The sequence below is a fragment of the Ipomoea triloba genome, chromosome 12 (genome assembly GCF_003576645.1).
Source record: "Ipomoea triloba cultivar NCNSP0323 chromosome 12, ASM357664v1".
NCBI classification, from domain to species: domain Eukaryota; kingdom Viridiplantae; phylum Streptophyta; class Magnoliopsida; order Solanales; family Convolvulaceae; genus Ipomoea; species Ipomoea triloba.
The window spans coordinates 10,639,593-10,661,965 of record NC_044927.1 but is presented as its reverse complement, the minus strand read 5'-3'; the positions used below and the strand labels follow the sequence as shown (position 1 = coordinate 10,661,965).

Sequence of the window (22,373 nt, the reverse complement as noted above, 5' to 3'; positions counted from 1 at the left end):
AAGCAAAAGGTGCTTTCTTTTCTTTTGGTTGTTGCTTTTCCATTTCTTTCTGATATAAAATAGAACGGATCTTCGTTGTTCTGAGTATTTAAAGCGTATTTATTTATCTTGCTCTGAAAGCTCAGTATTGAATTAGGCCTAACTGCAGTTTTTAATAGTATTATGATGTTGAAAGAATGGATTGACCAACGGGATTGTTGTAGATAGGAGTAGAAAACAAATTGTTGGGAGATTGTGGTGACTTTTGTTGACTAATTCAAGGTGAGCAGGATTCTGCTGGGGTTGGGTGTTCTGAAGCATCGATGGGGCTAATTGGCACTCTATCGATGCTTCTTTTTCCATTGTGTTTTTTCTTGTTGCCACAATTATGCAGCACACAGTTATCTGGTTCTTCACTGGATTCTCTACTCCAAGACTATGCTTATCGTGCACTTGTTAGCCCAAGGACTGGTGCTGTTTATGATGGAAATGTGCCCTCGAATTTAACAGGGATTAAGGTTTCTGCGGTGAGGCTCAGGAGTGGTAGTTTAAGGGCAAGAGGTATTATTTACAAGGAATTTGACATACCAGTTGGGTTTATTGCGAGACCTTATGTTGAGAGGCTTGTTTTGGTCTATCAGAACTTGGGCAATTGGTCTATGAAGTATTACCCTTTACATGGATATGCATATTTGAGCCCTGTTATTGGTCTTCTTGCTTATAATGCTTCAAACCTGTCGGCCAAAAACTTGTCTGAGTTGAATATTATGGTGTCTGGCAAGCCCATCTCTATCAGGTTTTCGGATATAAAATCAATACCAATTGGGTTTGCGCCCAAGTGTGTTTCATTTGATTTACAAGGCTCTGTTAATTTCAGCAATGTGTCATCAGAAAACAGATGCACGACATTCCAACAGGGACATTTTGCTATTGTAATTGAGTCTCCTCTCCCGGTTACTCCTTTGCCACCATCAAATGATAAGGGTAAAATGTCATCAAAAACCATTTGGATAATAGTTGGAACAGTGGGTGGAGGATTAGCTGTATTGGTTTTGTTAGGATTTCTGGTCGCCTGGCTGCACAAGTACAAGCGGCAGAAGAAAATGCAACATATGGAAATGGCTGCGGAGGTTGGGGAAGTATTGAAGATGACCACAGTTGGAAGCACGAAAGCACCGGCTGCTTCTGTGACGAGAACACAACCAACACTCGAGTCTCAATATGCTCTCTAGTGTGTGTATTCTTTGTTCAAGTTGCACTCTTTTTTTCTTGGTGTGCATTTTGTTGCTCCATTCATTCTAGTAAATTTAGGTTTGTTGTGTGAGTAATAAGGTGATTACCCTGTGCAAAATGATCTGTTAGCTTTCAGAAAAACCATTCACATTGTGATAGTATGTTGTGCTGTGCATTTTTAGTGTAGCCTAGGTTGGCTTTACATATGTGAATTGTGCTTTTCACCTTGACAAATGAAATACAAATTTCAATGGCAATCATGCACACATTTTCTCCATGGCATCTTTTTAGTCTGACCACATGTTTTCTCAGTTGGGTATGGGTATACACCGAGATTAATCTTGTTCGTGCTGGATGGTTTTCTCAATTCGGTATATACCGAGACTAATCTTGTTCGTGCTGGATGGTTTTCTCAATTGGGTATATACTGAGACTAATCCTGTTTGTGTCAGATAGCACCATGGCTATTGGCAAAGCACTCCTTTCATCAGATCAGCAGACTTCAAAAGAGGCATTCTTGTGAGTTTAGTGGAAACAAGAACAAAATATTTCAAATTGTGTTGATTGTTTACATGTTCAGACAAGTACGGTAAAAGGAACTAATTGTGGTGCTTTTAGGCAAAAAGAGTTGCTAAAAAGATGGACTTAGTTGTGTGTAATGAGTTAAAGTTATTGGCCTATGCAGGATGCCCCCCACGGGCCAACAGAAATTTTGCTAGTTTTGTTACCTACCAAATAAGAAAAGTTTTTTCTTTTCCTCCGTATTTGTTTTGGTTTAATTTCGGATCTTGGATTTTGAAAATTCCTTTTTTCTTAGGATGAATTATGCAATTAATTGTGGTTAATTTTGTACTATCTTTTAGTAATCTACTAATCTATTACAATAAACTATGAATAGAATAAGAATATTATGAATCTTTATAAAAATAGATCCTTAAAATTGTGTTTGAATCTTTTGATTCATTTATGAAATAAAATAATTTATTCTAAAGTGAAAATGTGAAATAAACCTAACTGGCGAGTCAATTAGAAATTGAAAAATTAGCTCAGGGTAACTAAACTAGTTATAAAGGTGAAATTTGTTACAGAGATCAAGGATCGAGTTTTATTAGCCATAGTATGGGTGAAATCTCTCAAATGAAGAGTACTCTTTGTGTATAGTGAACAAAAATTTGTTGAATCACGATAATTTACTCTTTCATAATCTTGTCGGGTTGGGATGTGGGTGATTCTATTTTTTGTCACAACTGGAATTAGTTTGCTGCTATTGAGGAGCATAACTGCGACAAAACACAATGATCATAAACAAGCGTCCATCACGCTGCATTCATTATAATGCAGTTGGTAATATTCGCTACTTTTTGAAATAAATGCTCACAATATTGTCTTTTATTTTGTTTTGTTTTTTTTTTTTTTTGCACAAAGAGTCAATATCATGCTCACAATATTGTCTTTTGTTTGAGTTATATAACATAACTCAAAATTGAAGTACAAAGAGTCAATACCGCTTTCACTGAGGTTCAATCTCATGACCTCCCATATGAGAGAGTCACCACATGCCATCTGAGAACAATGTGTTTGGCATATAACATAACTTTAATCATGTAAATACTGCAATATTACATAACTTGATTCGCTATTGGGTTTGCTTGGTTCAATATAGAGAGACAAATAGATGTGTTGATTAGATACACCTTAATAGGAAATTTTCCCCAAGTATACACGTACCATGTACTTGTTCGGTACCTGGTCAAGTCGTCGAGAGGAATCGTTCCCAACCTTAATCGATCATTATCTTGACGGTATCCAACCTTAACGTAGTAACTGAGCTAAATAAAGATTGCAGTAATGCTTCGCTGCTTCGGGACAAACCCCGACCTGTTTAGATCGGGACGATCATCCTTACTTGAGGATTTCGACCTAGATTCTTGACCTTAACCCAACTCCATCCCAGTGGGTGGTTAGGAATCTCAAAACATGTTGCTATTATGGTGTTGTTCCTCAGGCCAGTTGTCTTATCCAAAGAGGTGCCTACAATTTATTAGCGAGGGGATTAGTCACTGTGTTCGACGATGAAAACCTTGGGTACACTCAAAAAAATAGTGATGTTCCCGAGCCAACCGACTGCATGTGCAACACATGCCCAAACATGCTGAGAGCCCGGCATGTGTCTCCCTCTCTCCTCTATAAATACCGCATTTAATACAAGAAGGAGAAACTTTTATTTCTCAATAACCATTGTCAGCTCGGGACTTTCTGACACACTGCCACCTTTCTCGAGTTCAGCCACTTAAACCAACAAGCAGCTGATTAAAGAATCCGATCTGACCTTACTATTTATACATATTTGTATATATCACAATATTTACCACGTCATATCTAGTCTTGAAGTTACTAAGTTTGAGCTACATGATTTCGAGTCCCCACCTAGGGAAGTGCAATTCCTCTTTGTAAGGATATTGTTGGCATGATTTTTCATAGTTCAAGTAATTTTTAATCATTTTATTATAAACAAATAACAATTAGCGCGCTTAATTCCTGCTTTGTTCAAACGGAACATATATAACCGGCCATCCCACATGCTCGCCAAGACTTTTGGGGCTATTACGGGTCGGTCTGAGTGGTGTGACATCCCATCGGACTACTTGATTCCTCATCTCAGTTAATAATATTTATTGATTTTGTTAAAAAAAAAAATATTTTTAACAATGTACATAAATAATATTTAAGAGATAATATAATAATTTAAAGTGACATAACATTTCGTAAACCGAATATCATTAAAGCAAAAAGTTGATAAATCTTTTTGTTGAGATTAGATGGGTGGTTTAAAAACCAAATGGGCTAATATTGCATTTTTTTAATTTAAAAATAAAAATTAAGTCGTATTCCTAACAATGTATATAAATAATATAATATTTATGAGATCGTTTAACAATTTAAAGTGACATGATATTTCGTAAACCAAATATTGTTAGAGTAAAGAAGTTGAATGTTTTTGTTGAGGTTAGATGGGTGCATGAATGATGCGATCTTCCTAACACTCTTTACATTTCACACCTGCTTCTTACCTGTTCAGCTTCAGCGAGCTGGCAAATTATACATGGACTAGGATAGACCCGGTCCAAAAATAAATTTCCGTATTTGTAGTTGATACATTCTTTACCTGCAATTGAAAGTTTTTGTACCTATAATTATCATATTATGTGTCAGCAATTATTACATGTACAGAAACTCTGTTAACTGTGAATACAAAATGTGTTAATTGAAGGTACATAATTTTTGTATCAGACTTCATAATGCAATATGGACCTTGATCCATAATATAACAGTTGCAGCGAACTTGCCTCATGCCAGCTGGTGTCCTAGAATGTTTTTTACAGAAAGACAGCCTGTGATGTGAAGACACAGTATTGCTTTAAACAACAATTGTATCAACCTATGAAACCAAAATAGGTGCCGAAAGAAAGAACATTGTTTTGTCTTAATTAAAAGTTTAAGTTAATAATGTAACTGTCCATTTATTATTTATAGAAAAATGCTTTGTTCTTATTAGAAATTTTGTGCTCCTAAAATCCATCTTGACATGACTAATAACTATGGGGTGGCATGAATTGATTGACCCACTAAATTATTATCATAGACTAAACACCAATAAAAAAAAGTGTCATGTCAAGAAGGAATTCAAAGAGAAAAGTTTGGAGGTGTGAGTATCATTCTCTTATTTATATGTTATGCTCAATAGAAACGCCTTGCAATTTCACAATTATGTCAAATCAGGGTGCAGGGGCCTTTGGACAATGAATTTCGCCTTTTAGGCAAGAAAAGTCTTGCAATGATTTTTATTTATTATTTTATTTTATTAAATAAGTTTCCTATATACCAATAGTTATTCGATGTATTGGACAAATTTTTTTTTCTACTAACACGTAATATATTACAACTCACATAGAAATTAGGAACCATCAAAACATTAACGCAGCTTGGCTAAAAACCATGCATGTTCCAAGAAATGTTATTAAATACCTTTCTTATTTTGTTTTGGTTTTTGGTACACATCAAATCTTTCTTGTTCTCTTTCTTTTTGTCCGCAAAATCTATAATTTTAGAGTGTATAAATAAATAATTGAATGCCAACTACTAGTAGTATGATAATAATACATCTTTACCATTATAAATGGGTAGTCACATTTGTGACAAGTGTTTCAAAAAATAAATAATTGAATAAGACTATATGAGTAGAAAAAGTGAAATAAAATGAAAACAGAACATGTGAAAAAATAAAACGAAGTATAAGCAAAATAATATACTGAGAGATGTAGAAGAAGATGCAAGCTCAAATAACTATTGAAAAGAGGATGGGTGATATTTTGTGGAGAAAAATTGTACTTTTAATCACTCGGTTATTAGACAATGTAAAGCCCACCTTTTAATTTTTGCAAATGTCATTGGCCCTGTTTGGTATATGGCTGTTGGCTGATTGGGTTGGCTGTTTGAGTTAGAAGGTATGATTTGTTAATAACATTAGCTGATTGTAAAAAGTTGTTTGATAGATTAGTTGTTAGCTGATAGCTGTTTGGTATAATTTTTTTTTCTCAAAAAGCTAATTGAAAAGGCTGCTTTGAGCAGCCTTTTGAATTTTAGTATTTTAAAGTTATAAAAAACTTATTAACCAAACAACTAATAGTGATCAAATAAGCCAAAATTGACTGATAGGCTGATTATTTACCAAACAGGGTCATTCTCATTGACAAATTGGCCGTTTGATTGGTGAATCTCTGAAACGTCATGTGTAATTAGGACTCTTTTGATAGCACGTGTAAGCATTTAGAGCAATGCCACAAATCATTCATGTATTTTCCCTAAAAACTTCTCTTTCTGAGATGGTATTATCTTATTAGTAGCTATATTTGGTTATGGAGTCACCCAATTTATTAGCACTTAATGAATGAAAACTAATAACATTAATTTTTTTTTTACCATTGATGTATTTTAATTTTTAATTAATATAGTATTTAATGTTAGTTTTGTTTTTATATCTTTAAAATGGTATAATTTATTTTTAATAATACAAATTTTAAAGTTAAATATTTAACAAAATAAAAAAAATACATATTTCTGATGGTTTTGCCCTGTTTAGTCCTAAACTTTCAAATTGACCATCTGTGATTCTCCGACTTTCAAAATGTTACCATCTGCGGTCTTGTCGTTACTTTTCACCGTTAGAACCGTGTAAATGAAGGATAAAACTGTCTTTTAATGTTGTTTTTCCATTTTTACATCAATATTTCTTCCTCAGCTCAACCTAAGTGCTCCAACGCCAGCCATGGCCAATGCACGCATTGCAAGGTTCATCACGGAGGTAGTGCCTCCACAATTCGTGACAGTGATGAGGCGGCACAATGCATCAAGGAAGAAGAAAATAGGGAAGCTAGTTCCACCAACGCTCTTTCTCCCAAGACCACCACTGATACACCCCTCCCCCCCCCACCCCCACCCCCTTCTTGATTTGCTAAGTACTTTTCTACTTCGTTTTTAAGTACCAGTGCCACAACCAAGCCAAAGTTTTTCTTCAAGGACGACGCCACCCGCCGGCCTTCTTCGTCTGTAGTCTTTAGAAACTAAAGGTGGGTGGGTGAGTGCGTGGCCGGAAATTTATGTTTTTTTGCTTCTCCAGCGCCCTGCTAGTTTCTGTATTTATGTTTGTAAATATTCTTTGAAGAAATTGTCATGCATCACATCCTCTTTAAAATGCTAATCATTTTTTTTTTGAAAAAATGGATCCCTAAATTATTCTCTTTTATAAAAATTAATTAATATATGTCTGTTTAAACAAATCGGTCGCTCAAATATCTCATCCGCCTTCTTAAATGGCCGCCGTTTCACCATTTCAATGTACTTAAGTAATTAGGGATTTTTTAGAGAGGAACTTACAAAATTGGGCTTTGTTGAACTGAAAGGATGGGTTTACCCTTTTTTTTGATCGCCTAAATGACTGAAAGTAACTAAAGGACCACGATAGGTTGAAATTTGAAAGTCAGAGGACCACAGATGATCAATATGAGATGATCAATATGAAAGTTTAAGACTAAATGTGGCGAAACTACCATACTCGGAGGATCTTAGATGGCATTAACTTTAAAAATATGGGTTAAAGTAGCTATGAGGTGTCTTTGTAGTTTGTACATTAATTTTGTGCAATTTAGTCTTTATAAGTTTTAAATTGATAAAATTAAGGTCAATTATTAACATGTTAAAATTAATGGTTAACTTTACTTCAGTAACATTAATGTCATCACAATCACGTTAGGTTTTATTTTGTTAATATTTAAAATAATTAATTTAATTACTATTATATTAATATCAAGCTTTACAAAATAAATAATTATTATTACCCCCAACAAGTTATAAACACAAACATATATTATTGCCTACCAGTAAACCTAACAATTGACGCTGACTAAGATCACTGGACAAAATTTACCTAATGTACACGGTCAAATAGCCGCTACAAGTTTTACTCGCCACTCAAAAAAATATAACAATTGATACCATTTTCCGGTTTCGTCATGAATAATTGCTACGTTCATGAGTCTAACCATTTTGACTTGTTGCCCCTTTCATAATCTGAAATTACCCCAGTTTATACTCAAATATAAAATATTGGTTAAGCTAATTAGCTTAGCTCAGCTAGTCTGTGTAACCTGTCGGAAGCGTGCCGGGATTGTTAACTACACCGTTACCGGACAAATAACGCTTTTAAGGCAGTGTTATTGTAACACGGCACAGACATCTTTTTCTGGTTTAGTTGTTATTCTTTTCCTAAAGAGTGTCAGAATAAGTTGACGTTGTCTCTATTTCCCAGTGAATTTATAGTGTGATAATCGTGCTGCCATACACATTACTAATAATCCTGTCTTCCACGAGCGAACCAAGCATATTGAGGTGGATTGCCATTTCAACAGAGGTTGATATCGGCAGTGCATGTTCGAAGTGCTGATCAATTAGCTGATGTGTTTACCAAAAGTCTGGGTAAGAGTCGAGTTGAATATATATGTAACAAGCTAGGCATGGTTGATATTTATGCTCCAGCTTGAGGGGGAGTGTTAGTTGAGTGATTTACTCTCAGTTTCTCAATTCAAATTTGAATTGAGTGGCTGAGAGTCCATCCACTTTTTCCCTACTCTTGTATAAATAGGTAAACCTTTACATTTTTCCCTACTCTTGTATAAATAGGTAACCCTTTACAGTGTAAAACATCAGTATTACTTCTTGAGTGTACTCTTCTACCTTTCTACAGTTTTGTATCAAATTATCTTATGTGAGACGTGAAATCCTTTTTAACAAAAATGCACTACTTTTCTAAAATTTTCATTTAAAAAAAAAAGGACTACATATTTGTAAGCAAATATTACATGTCTCATTCTATAAATTTTTGTGTAGTTAAAATGATTTAATCAAACGTCAAGCAAGCATTTGGCATCACTATCTGAACTCTGAAGAGGCTAAAATAGAAGATCCAGTGAAATTTTGACCATAATTTGAAACATCCTTCTGACATTGTTTCCAGAAAAAAGTAACATTGCACCATGTTTACACCATCTTTGAAAGTAAAATAAGAAACCGAGAATACATGCCTCTGCAACTTCAATTACAACTTCAGCAACTGACAACAATTTTGAAAATATCTTATTCGTCTTCAGCCTGTTGAAAGGGCGATCTGTGGCATCATAAGAGTAACGAAAAAACATAAGTTTCATAAATCAATCAACAAGAGCATGCGTGCCAACCAGGGAAAAGAACACAAAAGCCCATCAAGAGTTGGATGAAATGATTACAATAATAGTTAAACAATGAGTATAATTACACACACAACTACCCGAGACAATCCTTAATCGAAGTATAATATCATTACCCATAGACTCACTTTCATGTTGAACAAATAAAGAAATAAAGTTGCAATGATTTAAAAATTCATGTTGAAATCTATCTTAAGGATCCAAAGCCCAGCTTCTTTTGCAAGGATTAGGGTAAAACGGACTTGTGAGTTGTGGTTTCGATCTTTAAACACATCCCACCACCTCCTCCATTCCCTCTCTTTGAAATTCAAGTAGAAATAAAGTTTATTTCAATCACATCCCTTGTGATTCAAGTGTACCAAATAGAGCCAAAGATATATGGAAGGCTTTACATGTAAACACATTTCAGGTCCAATATATCCCTAATGTCACTAGGAATGGGAATCAAAATTGTAGTTAGTGTTTGGTTGACAACTTTTTAAAACACAATTATGAGATTTGATTACATCTCCAATTAAAAATCTCATTCCCTAATTAAAAGGGGTATCATTCCATCTTATTGGTAATCTAATTTTTAAGTTTGGATTAGTAATTTTAGGTTTTTGTTTTGATTTTTTTTTTTTGTTCATATTGATGCTTTGGATGTCGTTATATTAGGATCAATTGCCTTGATTTTTTGTTGTATTTTTAAAACATTTATTCCCATTACAGGGTCATACACAACAAAACATCAAAATTAATAATCATTCCAATTCCACCCTACTACCAAACATGAAAAATACTTTCGCCAAAACCCATTACCATTATTATGTATTTGATTCCTATTCGGATTCCGATTCCCATGTGCAAACCAAACACACCCTTAGTAATTCAAAAGAAACAAGGTTAGATTCTCCCCTTCTTACATATAAACACTATGAAATAAACTTTAAATTTGAGGATAACATTTCAAAAAGAAACAACTTTGAATTGTCATTTCTTTACATCTCAAATTTTTTTTGGTACAAGCTATATTTGATATTACTGTATTAACTATAATAACCCTTTCTTTCCTCCATATAGATGCATCAAGAAACTGAGACCATTATATGCATACAACTCTCACTGTCAGAGTTTCAGCAGGAATAGAAATCCACTGCTCTAACAAGATAAACCAAGCTGATGGGATAAGGCCTGTGTTATACATACTCATATGCTTAGAGAGCATGTCTTTTAAGTTGGTCCAAACTACATTGTCAAGTTCATAAAAAATGCACAAGATAATAACTACTAGGCAAGAGATTATGACCACATCTGACCAAATTCACCTCAAGTATACACCCAACACATCAATGTTAAAATTGGTGAGTTCAGAGTAACTTGCACCTTATAGTTCTATTCTTAGGGAAATAAGTGGAAGCTGTTAGATGAATTTCCACTGGTCAATCATTTTCACCCATCAAAACCTAAATATGTGGCATCCTTACAAACACGGTTCAATACAAGACTAATACATTGACCCTCCCCAGTGTACTCCAAAATGGAGCGAGTTTTATTTCCTGGCTACAAAATTACAATATATCCTGATAGAGCTTTAAAAAACAACAAAGTACAGTTTATCTGCAGTCTGCACAATCAGAGTTTTTTTCAGGTTTATTCAAAACAGCAAGACAGTGACAACAAAGGAAAGTTCATCTCATTTGAGTCAAAATACTAAACCAGAATAACATTTTAAAACTTCATTTCTTTTCATGCAAAACTTAGTGGAATGCCTTTGAGTACACTCTGTTAGAGACCCTTTATGCAATGCCCAACACTGCACCATATAGTGCTGAAAATTCTGAGGTCCAAACACTACACATTTAGTCCAAATTCCCAATGCCCGTATATTTAATTATGATATTATTTTCTCTCAAAGATTTGGGGTTGTCTTTTTCTTACATTTCTAAATTATGGCTCACATGCATTGAAGGCATGTGAAGCAGCGTAGTGGTGGACTTGCATGGCTGAAGGAGTGTGCATAATCACTATATAAAGGCCATCTGATTACATAAACACTCACTCAATCTTCATCTTTGCATCATCTCTCCATATCTTCCTTCCACAGCTTGAGTTCACAACCCCTTTGTTCGTTAGTCTGAGCTAAACGATAAAAGTCAGGTTCTAACTACGTTTACGGGTGCACCTAACCATAGCAATGTGCTAACCTTGGGGAGCAATACCGGTTTTATACTACTGCACCGTCCCTGGGAAATTGCTCTTAAGGCAGTGTCCCTGAACACGGCAGAGTAAATCTGTTCCTACTCCTTCTTATGTTATGTTTCTAAACACCTAGCCAATATTTATAGTAGCTGTGCGACACTATTTTCCCAACATATAGTCTATCCATCTTTTAATACAAAGAACGTAATTAAAGACAAGACAAGATCTGTCTTACAAGATAAAACCCTAATACAAAGTCCGGAGTTATTACAGTTAGTAACTTCTAACCCCCAATTATCACAAACTCATTTAAGCAGCCAGTAACAGTGAAGCTCAAATTTCTTAAAATCAATACCAAAGAGACCAATTTTTTTTACACCAAATAAGAACAGCCCATAGTTTGACGGTATAATAGGAGGTATAATTTCAGCATCAGTTAAATCTAAGAGATCAATCAGCAAAGAAAAATAGAAATACCAGAAAGGCCAAGGGATCTAATCAGAAGGAGGAGGAGCTGAAAGCATCTCAATAAGCTTCTTGTCCCGCCTTTCCATAGCTACGTCCCAAACGTCGTTTCCGATATGCTTCGGCTACAACAATTTTCCCGATCATAAACAAATCAATCAGAAAACAATTTACAAAAATAAAATAAGCAATCTTCGATGTAACAATGTAGAATAATCTGAAAAGATGTTTGACTGTTTGAGATAGATGGAGAGAGAAATACCCGGCCATGATATGCCTTGTGGACGAAGTACTGAATATTTCCGGCGACGCAGAGCATGCCGGCGATAATCCCCAAAGGCAGTGCAGCTTCCAACCACACCAACGCCATTTTTCTTCTTCTTCTTCTTCTTCTTCTCTCTCTCTCTCTCTCTCTCTCTCTTCCTCCTTGCAGATCGCTTTTATCCGGTATCAGATTTGGGCTTATCTATCGTCTTCGACCCAAGTATTGGCATCAGGATGCTAAATGGAGTCCAACATCGAAACCCGAATAGAAATATAAGAAAATTGTGAAATACGGAGTAGTACTTTTTTGACCCCTAAATTATTTTACTTTTAAAAATTTGACCTTTATAAGTTACTTTAAATAAATTTAGCTCATCAATTATTCAAAATGTTGTACTTTTAATCCCTAGTGTTATATAATTGTCAAACTCCATTAATTGTGATTATTTTTATTATTTAGAATTGATATTCATTATTAAAAAAAATAATATTCTCATAGTCTCGTAGAGAGAGTAAAACTTTAACCATGCATATTATTCTAAATAACAAAATTAACCTCATAAAAAAGAGTTTATTGAAGAAATTTGATAATTATATACCAACATGGACTAAAAGTGTGACATAATGAGCAATTAAGGGACTAAATTTGTTCAAATCAATTAACATTGACCAAAATTTCAAAAATGAAACAACTCAAGGGCTGGAAGTGTTGTTTTCCCAATTATTTATAAATAAAACAGCTTAGTTGGCATGAGTGATTGTGTACTTTCCTCCCTTAAAGAGAGGTTGGGAGTTCAAACCCCCTCTTGTATGGAAAACCAATCCAACCAACACTTTGCCTATTAATTTGGTCGACCTGGTGCAAAGTTTATGAATGCAAAATAATATATGAGATATTGATTATAATTGTCAATTTGTCACTAAAATAAATGTTTGCAATTTTGTTAAAACGCTAACCTAAATACTTAGTCTAAAAATGATAGTATAAATAAATACTATTTTTTCATTTGAATTTCTCTAAGTCTAATTTTCTTTCAAGTAGCATTGTCATTGCCTTTATCTTCAGTACTTTTTTAAAAAAAAATTATTTATTGGTATTTGGTATTGTGTCATGTGCAATTGAGTTATTGTGGTAATATAGAGGGCAACGTCATCCAATGAGATTATGATGTAGGAAGTTGTGAATTTGTCTCGTTGTGTTTGTATTGTATATATGACTGAGATCTTAGTTTTACTATCAACTCTTGATCTTGCAAGCGCATATTGATATTTGACAGTTGTAGTTTTCCCCCATATATGTTTCATGTCCTATGAGATGTGTGTTGTACATTCTCATATAAAAGTATTGAACAAAATATTAATATTTATTATATTTGTAGAAGGTTAATGAGTAATACATTTTGTTTCAGTTTCATAACTTGTTTACTTGATAGTAACAACAATAACTTTGCAGATAGTCCGAATACTGATGTTGCAATATGTCCAGTTTCATCAAAAGTTTCTACATCAATTTTGCACATGTTTATTTTGAAGTTCATATTTCTGAAATTAGTATGAATGAGTGTAGTACTTGATATGTGTGTGTGTGTGCATTTTTTTTTATTTGATACTAATCTTGGAGTACTCACTACTGTCTTTTCATCACAATGCATGCAGTTAAATAGTTTGTCACTTTGTGCATAAACATTTTTAAATAGTGACTACATGCTATATACCAATTACTTTTGTGTCAAGATTAATGTTGATTTTATCTTTAATCCAAACATATTGATTGTAGAAAATAAAATGAATTGTAAATTTATATTAGTTCTAATATATTTATTTAAAGAATGCACAATAAGTATTTTACATACAAGATTAATGAATGCTGCAACGGTAGTTATTTTTGAAATTTTCTTCATTGTCTGAATTTGAAAGATTGATTCTAGTAATGTTGTAGTTTCAACATCTTTTTAATGCATCAAGTGTCTCACAATGTTCTATTGCCCTACATTGACATTTTTAATAATGTGTTTTAAATCAATTTATTGAGTTATTTGAATGTCTTCTTTGTCAACCAATACTCCCTAAGTAGTTAATATGATTGGTTTCAATTTTTTTTTCATGTTATTAACATAATACTTGGTAAAGAAATATATAACATTATTTTTTAGTATAACTTTGATATTTTATTGCAAGCTAGTGTAAAAAGAAAACAATGAAAAATGTAGTGAATATAATTAATTAATAAATTTGAAAGTAAGGAATCTTTGCACGGTAGAAAGTATACAAACGTGCCATTAATTTAATAAAAGTAATAAATTGGGGTACTTACTTTTAAATAATATACTCTAACATATTCGTAGTAGATGTTCAACAATTATGTCAATTTTGATTGGAATGAGATTCGAACCTAAGACCTTTCTTATAGAAATTAACGGGTAAGTTAAAAGTTAATAGTATATTTTTTTTTTTTCAACGTAGAAGGGGGAAACCCATATGTACATATTCCTTAGTTATTACTAATCATCAGTCTCCAACATGGGAAACCTGCACTGTCTAGTTCTAGAATATCCAGAATCTCGTTAGGAGGTTCACGTAGGTGTGTAAAACCCCTTGGACACTCTCTTGCCTTCTTAGCCAGGTAATCAGCTAGAGTATTGATTTCGCGTGGAATAACGTTGATTTCCCATTCTTGGAGCTTAGTCAGTTCCTGTCTGCATGCTTTGATGATGTTGCATACAGCCCCTATAGAGGCTGAACCTTCATTGAACATACTAACCAGTTCGTGAGAATCACCTTCAAAAATAGCTCTCCTATAACCCAAAAAGTTGGCCAACTGAATGCTCTTGAGCAAAGCCCACGCTTCTGCTTGCAATGGGGAACAAATACCAATAGCATATGTGAAGCCTCCCAGCCACATCCCTTTATGATCTCTTATCACTCCTCCACAGGCTGCTTTGCTCGTTGCAACTTCTACTGAGCTGTCGAAATTGAGCTTGGTCAATCCTTCAACTGGTCTTGACCACCTCAACTCTTCCCATCTGTAAGAATGTAGGGTATACCTCTGGCTTTTGGTTTTTGAAAGGGCAGTATATATCTCCTCTGTCTGAGCTTTGATCCATTCTAATTTTGATCTGAGTGGTTGATTGGAGTTGTTGAAAATTACATCGTTTCTCCACTTCCAAATCCAACAAATAGCCACTGCAAATAGGATATTTTCGTTCTCTGGCCTGAGTTGGTTGCCTTTATTGGCTATTCCTCTGTCTAACCAATCCTTAAATGGTAGATTCTTTGTCTGCCAGTAAAATGTAGGTAGTAATCTGGACCATACTGTATCAGCAGCCGGGCACTTGCGCAAAACGTGATTAGTGTCTTCCACTTCATCTCTGCAAAGCCAGCAGTTGGTGTTCTCTGTCATTCCCCTCCTTGCCCTCAAACTATTTGTCATTATTCTCTCATGACGGGCCAGCCATATGAAGATTTTGGTTCTCTTTGGAACCTTCAACTTCCATACCGCGTTCCACTTTGCTGCCTCAAACATGGTGGAGTAGTTCGATGCCAAGTCGTAAGTTGAGCTTACAGAAAACACTTCGGATGTCCCATGTCTCCAAACAATTGAGTCCTGTGCTTCGGCATCATCGATGATTATGGTGGCCGCTAGTTCGTTCCGTGATGCTTCTAGGAGGACGTCCTGCAGCTCTTCCCAATTCCATCCGTGATCTTTACTCCAGTAAGAATTTACTACTCTGTATCGGTCTACTAGAGTAATTGTGGAGGTAGCATGGTATATGAGGGGACGCTGGCCAAGCCATCTATCAGTCCAAAACATAGTGCTTTGCCCATTTCTAACTAATTTCGCACAGCCTCTTTGTAGTGTAGTTGTTGCTTTTAGGATCCCCTTCCAGACAAAGGACATGTTAGCCTTTGGTCTCCATGTCGTGCAATCCAAAGAGGTGATTGCGTATTTCGCTTTCAGAACCTGAGTCCATAGGCTGTCTTCGTTTTGCATGAGTCGCCACCCGAGTTTTGCTAAGAATGCCTCGTTCATCTTATCTAATTTGCGCAGTCCTAGTCCACCCTCAGATTTGCTTTTGGTGATTGTATCCCAATTAACTAGATGACATTTCCTTGCATTAGGAGAGCTTCCCCATAAAAAATTCCTTATCAGCTGTTCCATTTCGCTGATCACTCCTGCTGGCAGCGCTGTGGTCTGCATTAGATAGTAGGGTATAGCTGACAGGACTGACTGGGCGAGGACTAACCTCCCGGCCAAGGAGAGGGTTTTCGACCTCCACCCCGCTAGCCTCTGGTGCATCTTCTCAATGAGACTGGCAAACGATTCTTTTTTCAACCTTCCATGTACTGAAGGGACACCTAAGTATCTTCCAAGATCTCCCACTTTGGGAATCCCTGTTAAGTCGACAATGCTCTGTTGCAGCTCCTCTTGAGTTTTGTTGGAGAAGTAAAGAGCAGATTTCTGAGTATTAACTTTTTGACCTGACTGCTCACAAAATACTCCAAAACATTTCTTCATCTCCTCAGTTTGTTCCAATGTTGCTTCACCAAATAGCATCATGTCATCTGCAAACAATAAATGTGTTAGTTGCGGTCCATGTCTGGATATTTTGATTCCTTTCCACCTACCAGTATTAACAGAGTCTAAAATCAAGTGACTAAATCTTTCTATACATAAAACAAAGAGTAAGGGTGATAATGGGTCTCCCTGTCTAATTCCCCTCCTTGGGTTGAACCATTCTGAGAGCTGTCCTTCCCAAGTTAATAGTATATTAACGGAGAATAGAAAGTTTAAGGATAATCATATAATTAAGGATAAATTAGAAAATCTCAAGTAAATATATAATTCTAAACAATCTAAACCATCCGTTTGATTTAATAATTTGACCGTCATATTTTCTACTCATTATAGGCATAACTTGTTTTTTTTGGCTCTTATTAGTATAGTAGATATCTAATAATATTTTTGATGTAGTTTACAAATATAAATTTTAATAGTAAAACTTGACTAAACTAAATATTGTAAAATACTAAATTGTAAAAATACGCAGAATTTGCAAACAATTATATTACCAATTATATTATATAATACCATACGTAATATTACCAATTATGCTATTATGTTATTACCTAAATAATATGTCTTTTCTTACCAAATAAGCTCTATGAATTATTTGACCAATAAAATATTTAATTAATTGACAACAAATGTTTGTGCGGGAAAATGAAATAGAAGAATTTTTACTTTTATATATAGTATAGATATATGAAAATATAGAAGTTGTGAATGAATGAAATTCTAAGAATTCTAACTATATATATACACATAAAAATATTAGCAAAATTTGCAGCATAAGGAAAAAAAATATAAATTATATATAAAAATATAGAAGTTGTGAATGAATAAAAGTAAACATATCCAAAAATATTTTAAATATAAGGTCTAAAAATTACTCGAAATTATATTTTGTTTTAATTTTTTATAATATGAGTCTAAAAAGATTTTTTTTTAAAAAAAAAAGAGTTAGTAAACAAGTTTTATAAACAGAAAATAAAGAACGAAAATTGAAAAATTATAAAACAGAAAACAAAGAACAATTTTTTAAGTAAACGGCCCCGTATATTTTTAGTTGGTAAAAAAATATGGGTCACACTTCAGTTGTTAACATAGAGTTCTAAAATTGTAAACATAGAGTTCTAAAATTATGAATATGGACTCGGGTCCACCTTGCAAGGTGGACCCGGGTCCATAGCATAATTTGCCGTCACATTTGTGTGAGGTCGTCTCACAGATCTTTATTTGTGAGACGAATCGGGTCCGGTTGGATTAACATGCAAATGCCGTACTTATATGTGCAAATGACATACTTATATGCTCAAATGTAATACGTAGTACTAATCAAGAATAAAATTTTTGTTATTTATAAAGGAAAATATAATACTTTTGAAGAAAAATGTATAGTAATAATTTTACATTTTGATGTAAATGTATTATATTTTCCATCAAAAGTATTACATTTTCCATAATAAGTAATGTTCCCCTTATTTATAAGGAAAAATATAATATTTTTGAGGAAAAATGTAATACTTTTAAATCGAAAGGTAAAAGTATTATATTTTCACTTAAAATTATTACATTTACCATTATAAGTAACAAAAATTTTATTCATAATTAGTATTACATTTGAGCATATAAGTATGACATTTGTACGCATAAGTATTACATTTTCACATTGACACCGACCCGTTTCACGGTGAGACGGTCTCACACAAATTTTTCCCAGATTATATATGCCTTTTCAGTAGTGAAAAATAATTTCTAAAAAAAACAATTTCTTAAAACTATGAATTATTATTTGGTGGGGGGAAATATTTTTCCAAGTTTCAATTCTTATAATTTGAAAAAAAAAATATCTTTAAATATCGTACCTATCTTATTTCTCTTATGAAATTTGAATATAAAATCTTCTTTTATTCCTTTCACATCAAAATTAAATTGTATACCAAACATGCTTTAGATATTTTTCTACCGATATAATCTTATCTTATACGGAGTAATTGTCAAATAGTTTAAAATTTAAATGATTTTCACATAGATAAAATCTAAAGGGTAAATATTATTATCACAATGTTGAGATGTTGAGATTTTCTTGCTTAAAAGGAAACCATTTTAAATTGGGTCGCATATATTTAAAGTTGAGATTTTTTTAAATAGGCAAAAAAAGTAAAAAAGGCTTACTCGCTTTTTGCTGCTAGTTCTTGTTCTATCGATTTCATTCTTAATTAGGTCGCCGGACTGGAAGATGTTGGCGGTGGCTCAGTTCACTCTCCCTGTTGGAGTTGGATTCAATGTTGGTCAGACCCCGAATCTCCGTTCCATCCCTCCAAGTCGACGCCATTTTCCCAGGCGCAGTTTCGAATTTTCCGGCGATTCCGCTTTGCCCAATACCATTTACCTTTCGGATGCGCCGTTGAGGATTCCTGCCGCTAGGGCCGGCGGCGGCGGCGGCGGGGTTGGGCGGGGTAGCGGCGGCGGCGGCGGAAATGATGATGGGCGGGGAGATTCTGAGGGTTTGGATTCTTGGTGGAGCGGGTTTGGGTTCATTGGGGCTTTTATCAATGGCTGGAGAGACCGGGTTGCGGCGGACCCGCAATTCCCGTTTAAGGTTCTCATGGAGGAATTGGTGGGCGTTGGGTCCTCCACTCTCGGCGATATGTCCTCCCGGCCCAATTTCGGGCTCAACGAGCTGGATTTCGTGTTTTCAACCCTAGTCGTAGGTTTAATTCTGAATTTTCTCCTAATGTATCTCCTGGCACCCACAACCTCCTCTTTACCCCAAGTATTACCCTCAATTTTCTCCAATTGCCCGCCGAGCTACATGTTTCAGCCCGGCCCTTACACCCTGACCCACCGCCTGGGCACGCTGGTGTACAAGGGGATCGTGTTCGCCGCCGTCGGGTTCCCGGCGGGTCTGCTGGGAACCGCCATCACCAACGGGCTGATCAAGATGAGGAAGAAGATGGACCCCAGTTTCGAAACCCCAAACAAGGCGCCCCCGACGCTCCTGAACGCTTCGACCTGGGCTCTTCACATGGGCTTCAGCAGCAACGTGAGATACCAAACACTGAACGGGATCGAATTCTTGCTGGCGAAGGGGCTTCCTTCGCCGGCGTTCAAGGCGTCGGTGTTTGTACTGAGATTGGTGAACAACGTTGTCGGGGGAATGACGTTTGTGATGCTGGCGCGGTTGACTGGCTCGCAGAAGGTGGGAAAAGTGGAGGAAGATGCATTGAAAGAGAAGCTGTTGAATAACAGCGAGGATTTACACAAGGAAGATACTGTTTCCAGTTCCAAGTGAAACAGGTTTAGTTTATAGGCTCGTACACTCTTTAGTGGTTTTTTTTTTTTTTTTTTTTAATTTCTTTTTTCAAATGAGAATATATGAAATTATTTAAACTTTTGTGTTTATTCATTGTTTTTCTTTCATTTAAATTTATAAGTAATGTTAGTGCCTTAGTCGTAGATGACAATAATATTGGGTAGTATGGTCATATGTGCATATTGGATTGAGTCGGTTATGTTTAAAGGAAAATAGTACATGTACTTTCACTTTTTACTCCCGACTACTCACTCTCACAAATCTTCCCCTGTTCTGTTACGACATCATGGACTAAAATTGAGGGAGTAAAAAATTTAGGAGTACATGTAATATAACTCATGTTTAAAGTAATATAACTCATGTTTAAATGATATAAGTATATATAGATGAATAAGTGAAAATTTATAGGTAATAATAGTAGCAATTATCCATAAAGTTATGTGTGTTAAAAATATGTAAAACAAGAAAAATTATTTTCTAAATCCTTTGTTAAACTAAAAAAAAAAATCAATTTGTTCGAGATGAATAAATGGAAAACAATGCTTAAAAAAACACATTTTTCTTCTTCTGTTTTATATTTTCCTCTTTATCTGAAAAAGAAAAAAAAAATTCCAGAAACTAAATTCACCCTCAAAATCATACTATTTCTTTAATTACATTCATTTCTTACCGGCCATTAGGTTGGGAGGAGGGAATTAGGGGGGAAAAAATTGTAATTCGGTGGAATTGCAATTCAATAAATAAAGTAGAAATTGAAATTATTTTGGTATGCAAGAATAGGAGTACATGGAATTGAAATGTGAGAAACAACAAAATGACTAAAATGTCTTTATGTTAGTAGTAGTAGTAATAATAATTCTTTCAAAATAATAATGATAATAATAATAATAATAATAATAATAATAATAATAATAATAATAATTCTTTTAAAAAATAATAATTCTTTCAATGTGTTTTTGCGATTATGAAAGACAATATTTGGATAACGAAATTGCAGACTTGTCATAAAAAATAGTTGTAGGTGTTTTATGCTTGTCTTGTAAGAACTCTAAAATTCTCCTCAGCCAAACTGCTTGAGTAGTAGAATTTGCTGCTGCAATGTATTCTGCTTCTACGGTTGAAAGTGCTACAATTTGCTTCTTCTTTGAAGACTAAGAAAATGGAGCAGAACCAAGATGAAAGACATGTCCTAATGTGTTTTTTCTAGTCTCAATATCTCCAGCCCAATTACTGTCCAACAAGTTTCACAACTTTATTCGTAGAGTAATAATATTCCATCATTACTCATACCTTTGACATATCTCAACATTCATTTTGTTGGAGCCCACTATGATTTTTTTGGTTCCTCCATGAATTTGCTAAGTATTCCAACTCCAAAAGAAATATTTGACTTTGTAGTCACTAGATACCTCAAACTGTCAATTAAGATTTTATAAGTTGTAACGTTCACATTATTACCACACTCATCTTTTGACACCTTCAACTTTTCAGCTACTGGAGTTGAAATTAGTTTAGAGTTTTACATTTTTGAACTTTTTCAAAAATATCAACATCATATTTCTTTTGTGATATAAAGATTCAACCATTTATCTGAACAACCTCATCAAGGCCAAGAAAAAAATATATAAGACCTATATAAGTTATTTCAAATCTCTTAATGAGTGCATCTTTGAATTTTGAGATTAGTTTCAAGTTGTTTCAAATAAAAATTAAAGAGTTAATGCCATATGGGGTTCTCCGAGTATAGTGATTTTGTCACGTTTAGTCTTAAACTTTTAGATTGACCACGTGTGATCGTTCAACTTTGAAATTAACCACCCATGGTTCTTCGAATTTCAAATTGTTACCATCCATGATCCACGTTAACCACCTATGCATGGTCCTTCAACTTTTAAAATTTAACCAGTTGTGGTGCTCTAGAAGGACCATGGCTGGTTAAAATTTGATAGTTGAAGGACCATGGGTGGTTAACATGGACCATGGATGGTAACAATTTAAAAATCGAAGGACCACAGGTGATTAATTTGAAAGTTTAGAGCTAAACGTGGCAAAATCACTATACTCGGAGGATCCTAAAAGGTATTAACTCAAAATTAAATTATCAACATATAGACAGATTATAACAATATCTTCAGAATCTGTGCATTTGACATATAGAGTATGTTCATGACAACATATCATAAAATCACTTTCAACAATATAAGAATTAATGCAACCATACTATGCTCTAGGTGTCTGTTTTAAGACATATAAAACTTTTATTAATCTGTAAACCTTATTTTCCTCCCCTTGCTTCAAAAATCCTGCAGATTACTCAATATATATTTCTTCTTCAAGAAAATCATTCAAAAAAGTGGACTTGACATCCATTTGATGCAATTTCCAATCAATTTGAGCAGCAAGAGAAATAACCGTTCGAATTGTATCAAGTGTACTTACTGGAGTAAAAAAAACATCAAAATAATCAATACATAGTTTCTGCTTGTAACCCTTTGCTACCAACCGTGCCTTAAACTATCAATTTCTCCATTTGACTTGTATTTCGTTTTGTAGACCCACTTACTCCAATTGGTTT

General features: G+C 34.4%; 2 protein-coding genes across 2 annotated transcripts; both read left to right on the top strand.

Annotated features, from left to right (window-relative positions):
* The first annotated feature begins 302 nt into the window (after positions 1-302).
* LOC115999346 lies at positions 303-1,735 on the top strand. The gene is made up of 3 exons (XM_031239203.1): positions 303-1,210; positions 1,525-1,583; positions 1,665-1,735. Exons 1-3 carry the CDS (start codon positions 303-305, stop codon positions 1,733-1,735), a joined length of 1,038 nt encoding a protein of 345 aa, XP_031095063.1.
* A 16,776-nt stretch (positions 1,736-18,511) lies between these two features.
* LOC115999145 (protein RETICULATA-RELATED 3, chloroplastic-like) lies at positions 18,512-19,842 on the top strand. Its single transcript, XM_031238930.1, has one exon. The coding sequence runs from the start codon at positions 18,722-18,724 to the stop codon at positions 19,775-19,777; it is 1,056 nt and encodes a 351-aa protein (XP_031094790.1). The 5' UTR covers positions 18,512-18,721; the 3' UTR covers positions 19,778-19,842.
* The last annotated feature ends 2,531 nt before the right edge of the window (positions 19,843-22,373 follow it).